Raw genomic sequence first — 13007 nt, forward strand, 5'->3', positions numbered from 1 at the left:
ATTTTGAAACAAATATCATCATAAATTAAGCACATAAATATAACAAAATATAACAATTTAAATGGAATGCATCAAAATAGTCATTCTCGATACTCAAGGGATTATGGTCACTTTTTTGCTCTACATCCCTGGAACATGTCATGGCCAAATTGAAGGCACAAGGGAACATTTAATTGGTTCCAGGTGAAACTGACTAATCACAGGCTGATGCGCTTCTATTGAAGATTACAAAGGAGCTACACCCCTCTTCAAAGTCATTACAATGTACCATTATGCCAACTTGAGATTTTTTTTATGTACATCAAATTATCAAACTAGCCTTTTTGTCTTGTCCACAAGATATTGCACATGGAACCTTCAATTTTGCCTGGGGTGCAGAGAGCAATAGTGACCGTTAGCCCTGGAGTATTGGGGATGCAAATTAGTAAATTAACTCCTCTACATACAATTAGTAACAAAACAACAATACCTTCACAATTAATGTTTTCATATACATGTTAATTTCATTCTCTAGAAATTTTGTTACTTTTGTGTTTAAGAATTGACACACGGAATAAATAAGTTGTCAATTTTAAATAATCTTTCCTCATTATCATGACCTTTGACAGTTAGTAACAATCTGAGACAGAACTTCAAACAGATACATTGTATATATATGAACAGATACACATAACTGTAAACAGAAGGCCCATGAGACCTGTATCATCCACCATTTCTTGAATAGCTATCACCTTAAAGAAGTTCAATCTTATATAAATCTATCATAAACCATTTTACTCATGTCAAGTTAGGGTCAAGGCAATAAATTGTCTATGATAGCAAGCCACTAATTCATAACTCCAAGCCTCATCTTCCATAAGAAGTAGTTGTTTTTAATCTTTTCATCTATTTCACTGCAGAGAGGGTCAGGGTTATTAATTGGAATATTGATGGCCCTTTATTTCAGCAAGATTTGTGACAAATTTTTATTACTTGACCTTACAACAAGTTTCTTTGATCCTGAAGATGTTTTATTCAAAAAGTAAAAATATTCCTTAAAAAATAGATATTCAAATGGAAAATAGTATTACAGACTGTGTTTATCATTAATCAATCATCTCTAATTAACCTTTGACCTTGGCACAGCCCAATCTGGTCTTCATTGATCACTATCAAACACAAAGCTATTTTAAAAAAAGATTTTATAAGTCTTCGTTACAGGAAGTTTTTAACATCATTCTATAGACATTAAAAAAATATCATCAACATTGTACACAGTACCCTGTACCAAAACTTATTGGTTCTACATATACTGTGAGCAAATAATTTAATAAACTTTAATAAAATTTCTCTTAACTTCGAAATGTCTACATATCTATCTCCCTATTATACACATGTATAAATAAGTTTAAGGCATGAACAAACTTAGTATGACAATTAGATCATTACTATACAGCATCTAAATATGATTGAAGAATGGTCACATATCTGTGCCAAAAAATATAGAAATATCTTCAATCTTGCCTTTGAGAAAATAGTGTCATTTCCTGTAGACAGCTTTCATACACCTAACATGACATAAGGCACCAATATTTCTGTATAAGTGTAAGTGGAAGCTAGTATGAAGATATTTTGTGGCAATATGAGCTAGTATTTTCTTCAACAACACTAAAAATCTGTCTTATTTGACCCATTTTTACCTTAACTCTAAACAAACACTGTGTACATTAACGGGTTTCATGGTAACTGATTACAGAAATAAAAAATTGTTGTCATTAACCTTGGACACCATGTGGGACGTTAAGTGTCATTCCCATTTAAAAACCAATAACAACCGTAAGCCGAATTAGACAAAACATGGGGGCCATAGTCCCAAATACGATTATGAAATCTACTACCTTGTTGGAACCCACTGCTTTTTGACTGGATTTGAAATTCAGTTCTTACATAAGTTAAATTCACTGGAACAAGACAATAGTAAATCATGTGCTTTGTAGTTGATATTTTCATGACATGGTGATTTTTAGATGAAATATTAAAGGCACCGTTAACCAGTAAATTTTCGAAACAATGATATGTGAAGAAAAGAATATATGTTTTGATATTGCCAAAACTGACAGAGTACAGAATGTGTGTAACAGGGGAATTCTCTATATGTCTACTGTTAAAAGTTCTAACATTTTAGATATTGTTGGCCTTTTATATGTGTATCCTTTCAGTAATATTTTAATAAAATATTTTATGACGTAAAATACCACTTACACAACCACATTTTACCTGTGCCTTCCTTTTCTACATGTGTAACTATGGGTACATGTCACCAGCTCCGCCTGCAGACTGACACACGTAGAAGTGCCCCACAGTTCGGACAGTTAGGAAACGTCTTGATGTCCTTTTTGGGTATGTGCCAGCACTGACTACAACGTACCTTGTATTTCTTAAACCTGTAAAAGGACAATAATATATCAAGACTAGTGAACTAAAGTATTGTAGGCAGAAAAATATGTATGCCTGTCTGATACAAAGAGAAATATATTGTTGTATTAAAATAAACACAAATATGGAAATGAAACATGAATTTTCTATCAAAATGCCAATGAGAAAGCACAAGTTAATTTCTTCTTGTTAAAATAAATCCAACCAAGTTTGAACAAAACCAGTTGAAAAGTTTGAATGGACAGACTGACAAAATAACAAACTGTCATGTCTTAATTTTTAAAAGGTAAAGAAAACAATAAAACAACTGTCCTTCAATAACAAGACAAAACAAATTCTCGTTGGAGAAATTACCCTTCACTAAGGTGTCCAACACATTACCTTTGACTCCAAGACAATAAGCGAGTTTCTTACAGAACAATTGAATTTTTGGAAATTCCATCTATACAAACAGGCATATTTTTACCTGGCATGGTCTTATTGCCGAATTAAAATTTTAGTTATCCAAACAAGAGAAAAATGGAGGGACAGACACCTATGTTGCATTAACTTTGTTTCACCATTCAAAATCATCCTTACAAAGCCTTACAACTTTCAAAACAATCAACTGAAATATTTGAGAGAACATCTCCATGCAAAAGAATGCTGAAAATAAAAAAATACCTACAGTCGTGAAGGGGCAAAGCTATGTTATTTAATTCTCCCATCAAAGGACCTCTTTCATGAACAATGGAATTTTGCCCACGATCCGATTTAATTCATACCATGTGGCATTTATAGCACTCCAATACACTCCCCTGAAATAGCACTAAAAAAATTTCAAATGGCCCATGGGGCCTGAATTATTATAGAATTTGTGACATTTACTTAGGATATAAGGTAAGGTTCAGAAATGGCTCCATAACAAGGCAAGGGTTCATCGCAAGGATTCTTATAACCACTTATTTTGTTCATTGGAATCTATTTGTCATTTTAACAAACATTATTTCAAACTCTTCTGGTTTCCGTGCACCCAAGCGCTTTTAATACAAGAGGCCCATGGGCCTTAACGGTCATCTGACAAAAAGCAAGCCAAACCTAGAAAGTGGGTTGAGGTCATTCATTTGAACAAACTTGGTAGCCTCTCCTCCAAGCATCTTACAGGCCCAATATCAGCACTCATGGACTTTTGCTTGTTGAGAAGTCGTTTGTATATTTTAACATATTTGACCCCTGTGACCTTGAAAGTGGGTTGTATTCATTTGAATAAACTTGGTAGCCTTTCCTCCCAGCATGCTACAGACCCAATATCGGCACTCATAGACTTTTGCTTATTGAGATGAAGTCCTTTGTATATTTTAACATATTTGACCCCTGTGACCTTGAAAGTGGGCCAAGGTCATTCATTTGAACAAACTTTGTAGGGCTCCATGCCAGCATGCTATGGGCCAAGTATTAGCCCCCTAGGCCTTCTAGTATTTGAGAAGAAGTTATTTAAAGATTTTGACATATTTGACCCCTGCGACCTTGAAAGTTGTTCAAGGTCATTCATTTAAATAAACTTGGTAGCCTTTCCTCCCAGCATGCTACAGACCCAATATCGGCACTCATAGACTTTTGCTTATTGAGATGAAGTCCTTTGTATATTTTAACATATTTGACCCCTGTGACCTTGAAAGTGGGCCAAGGTCATTCATTTGAACAAACTTTGTAATGCCAGCATGCTATGGGCCAAGTATTAGCCCCCTAGGCCTTCTAGTATTTGAGAAGAAGTTATTTAAAGATTTTGACATATTTGACCCCTGTGACCTTGAAAGTTGTTCAAGGTCATTCATTTAAACAAACTTGATAGCGCTTCATCCCAGCATGCCACAGGCCCAATATCTACACTCTGAGCCTTTTGGTTAATGAGAAGAAGTTGTTTAAAGATTTTAACATATTTGACCCCTGTGACCTTTAAAGTGGGTCAAGGTCATTCATTTGAACAAACTTGGTAGAGCTCCATGCCAGTATCCTCTGTGCCAAGTATTAGCCCCCTAGACCTTCTAGTATTTGAGAAGAAGTCGTTTGAATGAAAAGTTTACGCACGGCGCACGGCGGACGGCGGACGGCGCACGGCGGACGACGACGGACGAAGCATGATGACTATAGGTCATCGGACCCTTCGGGTCAGATGACCTAATAATTTGGCCCCTTATATTTGCTGTTCTTGGCCAAAACATTGAAAAAAATCGTGACAATCACATGACATCACTTTTCAAGATTCTGACTGCACGCAATTAAGCTGCTAATTGACAAACTTATCGGTCACAATTTTTTTCAATTTTTTGGCCAAGAACAGCAAATATAAGGGGCCAAATTACTTTGTTCTAAAAATCAATAAAATATCACATTTTTCTTTATTTAATTGATCATAGCTTTTTTCTTATGCCAAATTTGACAAATAATGTTTGCTTCAAATGACAAATAGATTCCAATGAACAAAATAAGTGGTTATAAGAAGCCTTACGATGAACCCTTGCCTTGTTATGGTGCCATTTCTGAACCTTACCTTATACCCTAAGTAAATGTCACAAATTCTATAATAATTCAGGCCCTATGGGCCTTTTGAATTTTTTCAGTGCTATTTTAGGGGAATGTATTGGAGTGCTATAAATGCCACATGGTTTGGATTAAATCGGGTCGTGGGCAAAATTCTATTGTTCGTGAAAGAGGTCCTTTGTCAAGTAGTCTTTAAAAAGGTGCCCATACAATATACCTGATGCCACATGCGTTACACAGTGGTGTACCATCTTCAGCATCTCTCCAAAGAGGAGTTCTCCGAGTTGCACATGATGCACACGTCTTCACTGAAAAATAAAATTGATAAAACAAGTTCATAACAGAAAAAAGGAAGAGAATAAATGTTTTCAAGAAAATGAGCTGAAAACATGGAGAAATTTCTCCAAAATGAAAAACATTTCCCTGAAACAGAGCTAATTAGCATATTTTTACTTGAAATGTCTACAAATTGTGCCATCATGCAAAATAATAGAAATCAATTTTCTTCAACATTGCCATATTTTGTTCATGTAATCTTTCTTATGTCATATATTTCCACCCTATTCCACTTTTAAATTCTGACCAAAACGGACTGTCCAAAATTTCTTTATTTTTATGCCCAAAAGGAGAGCATATAGTCAACACTTTGTCCATTCCTCCTTCTGTCCGTTCATCATAATTTTTTGTGGAACATAACACAAAAACTGTCAGAGGTAACAATATGAAACTTCATGTGTAGATAGAACTCAACAAGGAGATGTGCAGCATCATCACCACCTTTTGCATAATTTAGGAGTTATTGCCCTTTTGTTATTTTTCATACTTAAATTTAGTCTGGAGCATTACACTAAAATCATAAGAGATATCAACATGAAACTTCCTAGGTAGAAAGCTTTCGACGAGTAGGAGGACAGTGCACAAAAACTCTCTTATTACCCTTTGTTATTTTTCATACTCAAATTTTATCCCAATCGGGGAGCATAACCTGTCTCTGAAGACCCTTGTTCAAAATAGGCAAAAATTTTCCACCATCGGAAGTATTTCCCAAATTCTACATGACCCCATGCTTAAAACATTATATCAAATATCAAATACACATGAAATCGGTTAAATTTTTTTTTCTTCATGATGTGAGAATGTTTTACTCATGAAGGTCAAGGTCATGATTAGGATCAGTATCATATCTTATTCCTCAGAATATCACAGTCATATCAGCACTTTGGAGAATTATCAAGTTACAATGTTACTAGTCCAGGTCAAGGTTGTTTTGGCAATCTTAAAAAAAGTTAAAATTTTGCTATAGAAAGGATGTCAAGATCAAACATCAAACTCGCTGGGCAAGATGCATGTGTTTTACAGAATGATATTTATGTCAAAATTTAGCGGGGGCAGGGTATGGCTTTTCAAAGTCCTTAATTCACCACTGTCAAGGTACAAGCTGTGTCTACCTGAGATGTACGGATTCTTATGATAGGCTAGCTGGCTATCCTCATCAGATCCACTCCAGCAGTCAGTGTGATAGCTGGTCACGGAGCCACAGCTGCTATGACGATTTCTCACCTGGCTGTGGGAACCAGCTGTCTTCACATTTATGTTGCTGTAAAGTAAAAACTTCTGCCATAAATCATGAGTAAGCTCTTCTCTATTGCAATTCAGTAGATATATCCTAATGCTTCTGTCCTGTAACAATAACACCAATGGTACAATATCTGACCTAGATGAAGAGAGTGCAGGACTTATGAATGACAAGAAATTTTTGTGGGGTATGTTTCATTTTCATTGATGAGTCTCAAAACTATTAGATTTTTGGGGTTCGGACCTTTAGGCTTATAGGGCAGTTATTTTGTAAGATTTTTTGAAAGGCTAGTCCTTAACACCAATTCCAAAATTTTGATGAATTCTAATACTAAGAGATTTAGTAGGCTCTAAGAATTTTAGCGAGTCCCACAGGAAAAGCATGAGTTCTGGTCTCCAAAATCAGAATACCAAAAATCACTGATTGAGGATTTATGTACTATCAGAAAAATATCGCTTTTTTATTACTTAGATTGATGGTGCTTAAGAATATGATTTTCTAGGTTACTAGATGTACTACAAGAAGTATCACAGAAAATCAAAGAGTGCACAGGAGTGTGGTAATGTATCAACCAAAGTAAGCTGGTTAGAAATACTTACCTAAAATAGGCTGATATGACTAGCTGACTTTCACAGCCCTGTAGCTGTGTGTGTAGCAGGAATGTCACACCCCGAAAGTTTGGGTCCTGTCTAGCAGCACTTCTGGTTGGATATCGATTTTTTCTTTTGTTGACATGTGCCTCTCTTATCACTGGTATTGTTGTTGTCACTGTTGATGTTTCCGTTGTCATACTAGCACATGTGTCTTTCTGTGATAATGATTTTACAGCTCCTATATCACCTGTTTCTGTTTTCAGCTCAATATTTGCTTCTGTTTTGCACCGTTTAGAAAATGGTTCAAAGTTGTTTTCTTTTTGGCTTTCATTTGATCTAAAACAAATGGAAAAGAACAAAACCATGGTGAAAAGTTTTTTCTTTTTTTTTTCCCCAAGTTATTCTGAAAACAATTTAATTTCAATTTAAAATGAAAAGTGTAAGCTATAAGGAAACAAAAAGTATTGTTATGACTGAGATCATTTCACATTTCTTCTATAACGAGACATCAAAATTTCACATTATCTTTTTAGAATGTATACTTTCACTTGTCCTCAAGATTACTGGGATCAGAAAACTTCATCCAACTTCTCCTTTAAAACAATAAAGCCTAGGTTTGAACAATAAGATGATAATATCAAATTGAATTACCTTTACCAATGTTCAATATTATATTGGTAAAAAACATGGAAACCATCAAGCAATATCATTTCATGAAACACGATCCAACTAAAATACCAAAAGCAAAGGACAGTATCCATTCTACCTAATAAACTTGAATCTATTTTGGCTACATTCTGTAAATATCTAACTTATCTTCCAGCACAGTACCTTCAACTGATCAACTTATGCATAAAATGGGTCAGAACCATTAAGAAACGGTTCACAAAATATATGTTTAACTAGTATCTCCAAATTCAAAGGGTTATGCCATCTTTGAATACCTATGGGTTACATCATGACCAAATCCAAATTAAAGGCAGTCATTTGACTTTTACATATATTACCATAGGCTTCCTTCTATCTTTATTAAAGAGACCACAGATGTGCAATAAATCTGTAAGAGATTCCAGAATTTCTGACTACCACAAGTTGTCCCAGTAGTTTTATCATCACAAAGCCCATGGTTATAAAGAATAGGTGTAAATGGAGGTTGGAAAACCTTGGATTTCGAAAATGTCTTATTTGCTAATGCTGACACTTATTTGACCTTTGAACCGCACATGGTCGAAGGTAGGCTAAGCATTTTGTTCTGGTGCGAGACTGAATTCCTACAAATGATGCAGTAACGAGAGGCATGAATAGAATTATAAAAGTTTAAGAAAGTAGTTAATGGTCGGCATATATCCTTTTTATCTTTTTTTTACTTTTTTATTTATTTGCATTTTTTGTTTGTTTTGTTTAATTTCTGATTCTCTGAACCGTACGTGAAGAGATCTAATCTGGTAGGGTTTGATATATATATTTTAAGGTGAATTCTCAATTATGACAAGTTAAACCGGTTAATTGTGTCTATTCTAATGAATTGATTACACTTTTTATTTTTTTAACCAGTTCTGCGGTACATAGTATCGCATATCTGCTTTGAAATAATTGTAAAATTGGAGAGAGAAAAATCCGCTTACTAAAGGTCAACGATCGCAGACTTATGTGTATTTTTAAACGGACAATCAAAAGAAGAACAATCTACCTGTGAAAGCTGTTGACACGTCGGCTGTGATGTTCGTCTGTTCGTTCAATATTATGAACAATGTTGTAATCAATTGATTTCAATGCCCGGTCGTCTGCGAGTTTTGACATTAAACACTGATCACTTGGCTTCATCATCTTATAATCTATGAAATACTACACAGGGCTTACAGATTCTCCCATGTGGCTTGCCCTCTGTTGAGATTGTGATGTAAACGAAACGACGGGCGAAAATCACGGGGAAATGCACATGCTCGGAGCGACCTTGACTGATGTCAATCAAACGCGTCAACACATCGATGTCTCGTGATGTCCAAGAACATCCATTTGAATCATTCTTATTATTAAGCCTAACTTTTCTTTCTCGGGTAAAATCATGTAGGTTTGGTAGGAAAAGGTTTTTACTAAAAGGCATGTTTACTCCAGTTAAGTTTTTGTTTGTTTTTTTTTTACATTCATTTGCGTTAAAAAGTTGTTGTTATTGTTGTTGATGATGGTGATGATTTAAATATGAAGGTTGATTATTTTTAACACCAGAATATGAAAAACTGAAAGTGACCGACGCTATAAGCTAACAAGCTATTGGTGATGGTAAATTCCGTTGTAGCCTTACAAAGCCTAGACAACTTATTGCAGAATCAACAGCGGTCACATGCAACGGAAAATTATAAACAAATAGATCTTTAGTGTACATATAGTTACGCTATTTTTTGACACAATCAGGTCATTTTTAAGTCTTTTACGGCAATTTAAAATCTTCGTTTTTTAGCGAAACTTGAATTTTTTGAAAAGTGAGATTGTGACACAGGAAGCTAGCCACGCTTTCACTGACGGTGTTAATATGTCCCTGGTTGCATTAGCAATGCTGAACGTTGAATTATCCTTGGAGAATGACGTCATTCTTATAATCCAGAAATGTTTATACGTATAATGTTAATATTTTTACACGTGTAGACGACGCATGTTCTTGACCTACGGTTATGGAAAGCAGTCGCACCACGCGATATATTACCGCAACTTATCCGTTATACATATTCAGTTATATATAAATTTAATAAAAAATGCTTTCTACTTTGTATATTTTGTAGCCTACCAATTGCTAACAAATTGTGTGGGTTTTTTTTTTTAAATAAAAATGATTTCGAATTTGTTTCCACTAGAATTGGAAATCCGGAACAGGACAGATTCTTCTACATTCTGCCACTTACCTCGATCTGTTCTTACAGTGAAAACAACAGCATTCCACAACGTTATATGGTACACGTGATTTTCATTTTCCCGATGGCGAGTTTTTCATTTCTTGATAGCAACTAACAAAATCAAAAAACGGTTTGGAGAGATGCAAGTTGATGAAGATTATGGACATTTTCTTTGGTTCCTACTAGTCATACAACATACAAGATAAAAGAAACTTTATTTCACGTCGAATATTACAGACAGTAAACATAAGCTCTGGTGAGCTCTGGTGAGCTTGTACTTCGACATAACATAATACGAAACAAAATAACATGCAATATAATATTAGCAACAAGCAGCAGAGGATATGTATCACAGTCATTAGCAATTTATACACAGATTATAAACAAAAAGTAGTTATCACATTTTATATATCACAGAAATTAAGTAATCAGATAAGACTAAATAGGCTAAGATCGAACACCTGCATATCTGATATACACAGTTATTTCTTGATGCAAAAGAAGTAAAACACATACATATATGTTAATATAGCAAAAAATAAAAATTGACAGACTATGATACTAATATAGTGCAAATTAAAAGAGAACATTTTGTCAATGTCAAGATTATAAATAGTAAGTAAATAAGACAACAGTCTATAAACCAAAGCAAGAAGACAAACAAAATAAGCATAAGAATAAGACACGAAAATGAAAATAGAAGATAAAAGCACATAGATAACAACACCACTGAACAAAGGGAGGAAACTCACATATGAGCACACATAGAACACCTACAGTCCGGGCCATCCCACATACGGAGCAGTCTCCTGAATTCTTTGTAATTCTCTACCTGACGCAGATCTTTCGGGAGACTGTTCCATATGCGGGACGCCTCGTACCTGAAGGAATTCTGTCCATACCTGGTGGTGTTTACCCTTGGGATGTGTGCCTTACCCTCTGCTCTGAAAGCATACAAAGTTTCTTGTCTAGATATCAGACTACAAATGTAGTTAGGAGAAATTTTGTTAAAAGTTTTAAAAACTTCACAAGCCATCACCTTCATCCTATTAATATGCAGGAAAGAAGTATTAGCATCTGTTAGCAGTATTTTTGAGGTCAGAGGTATCATCATTAAAAACAAAGCACAAGCCCCTTTCTTGCACCTTTTCCATTTTCCTGGTTGCCGAGACGCTGAAATGCCAAACAAGGGGACAATAATTAAAATTTGACAATACAAAACTCTTGTGAATTAACATTTTAACAGATTAGTCATAGTTTCACACAATTACTGTTTGTATTGAGATCATGTAAGCATGTTTTTTTTTCAAATGACAAATTTTCATTATATAATAAAATTAATAATAATAAAATGGACAGTATCCTTGTGCCGACATATTTACAGATATTTACCACTCTCTAAACAGATGTATACAGGTATATATATATATATATATATATATATATATATATATAAATATGTAGGAAAGTAATCAAAATGAATTAAGTAGGTCAACATTTCAGATCGATTGGTCAGAATTTACTGGAAGTGGAATCCTAAATGTTTCAGTAGACTGATAATGTCGTGTCACATTGGAGACGAATCATATATTGTGGCTCAGACTTCAGACAGGGAATGTTACTGACACTATCAGCATAATATGACAATACATTTTGTATCCAGAATGAAATAGAAAAATAAAAAGTATGTTGTATTGATTTGCATGTGGCAAGTTGAAAGTTAGGAGTGTAAAACACTAATATGATGTATATATAGGGGCCACAAAGCGTGGCATTATCCCCCACACCCAGCTGTTGGTGTAAAACCCTAATATGATGTATATATAGGAGCCACAAAGCGTGGCATTATCCCCCACACCTAGCTGTTGGTGTAAAACACTAATATGATGTACATATAGGGACCACAAAGCTTGACATTATCCCACACACACCTAGCCGTTGGTGTAAAACCTTAATATATATACTGGTATAACAATTTGTGACGTCACTCAATGATATACCGCTACTATCACCTGAAGATCTAATACAGGTAAAGCGCTAGTGCAAAATGTAACATCTTCTTTTGTTGATTATCAATTAAATTTCCTTACATCTCCTCGACTTCAACATTATATATATATATATCTTATATATCAACCTTATAATAATAGTTTATATCTTGATGTAGATCCTGTGTGTTTGACTGTTGATATTTAAATACTGCTTGGTATTGTCCATGAACAAATCTATGCAACACTCTATAAGCTCTGGAGTAAGAAAGTCACAAAAAATTTGATGGCTACAGAAAAAAAAAATAAATAAAATGTCCATAAGAAGAAAAGGCACAACTAGGGCACTAACTTAATATATACAGCAAGTTTTGTGGAATTGAGTTGAACGGTTTTGAAGTAGACCGGAAAAGCCCTCGGACGGACGGGCGGACGGACAGAGCCCTAATTAATAACCACCTGTAAAGCATTCTGCAGGGGGTTAATTAACACTATCACACAATTTCAAACAATTTTCAGTGCAGATACAAGTTCTTAAAATTACTATATAATTGTCATACACTGTCTACTTCCTCTGAAACTTGAATGCAACAACATTATCAAGCTTGTGCAAAATCTGTAACCTGAGGATGGACAAATGTGAAGATGGTACAGGTGTACACTTTAAACTACAGCTTTTGACTGGGTATTGTTCATAAACATCTCCCATATAATTAACTGTAGAACAGCTTTTTGTGGGTACATCAACAGAAAATGATAAACCAAGCATCAGAAGTACCTATGATTTGGCTCCAGACATACTTGGTTGTTGTCAGAAGTACCTATGATTTGGCTCCAGACATACTTGGTTGTTGTCAGAAGTACCTATGATTTGGCTCCAGACATATTTGGTTGTTGTGTCAGAAGTACCTATGATTTGGCTCCAGACATACTTGGTTGTTGTATCAGAAGTATGTATGATTTGGCTCCAGACATATTTGGTTGTTGTGTCAGAAGTACCTATGATTAGGCTCCAGACATATTTGGT

At 34.8% G+C, this 13007-nt stretch overlaps 1 protein-coding gene across 1 annotated transcript; it reads right to left on the minus strand.

Moving 5' to 3' along the window:
• Positions 1–2296: 2296 nt before the first annotated feature.
• On the minus strand, positions 2297–7301 carry LOC132561352 (GATA-type zinc finger protein 1-like). The gene is made up of 4 exons (XM_060226076.1): positions 7111–7301; positions 6384–6532; positions 5153–5243; positions 2297–2423 (listed from the first exon to the last, which is right to left on the minus strand). Exons 1-4 carry the CDS (start codon positions 7299–7301, stop codon positions 2297–2299), a joined length of 558 nt encoding a protein of 185 aa, XP_060082059.1.
• Between the last annotated feature and the right edge of the window lie 5706 nt (positions 7302–13007).

This window comes from Ylistrum balloti, unplaced genomic scaffold (assembly GCF_031769215.1).
Source record: "Ylistrum balloti isolate Yb309-2 unplaced genomic scaffold, AGI_CSIRO_Ybal_v1 Utg371196, whole genome shotgun sequence".
Classification (NCBI taxonomy): Eukaryota; Metazoa; Mollusca; class Bivalvia; order Pectinida; family Pectinidae; genus Ylistrum; species Ylistrum balloti.

What these genes read in the sequence shown, in the direction of transcription:
- LOC132561352 (XM_060226076.1), bottom strand. Translation starts at nt 7,301, where the DNA reads ATGACAACGGAAACATCAACAGTGACAACAACAATACCAGTGATAAGA. An exon ending in GTCATATCAGCCTATTTTAG is followed by an intron (nt 6,533 to 7,110) that starts GTAAGTATTTCT and finishes TTTACTTTACAG; the next exon opens with CAACATAAATGTGAAGACAG. An exon ending in TGTAACGCATGTGGCATCAG is followed by an intron (nt 2,424 to 5,152) that starts GTATATTGTATG and finishes GTCCTTTTACAG; the next exon opens with GTTTAAGAAATACAAGGTAC.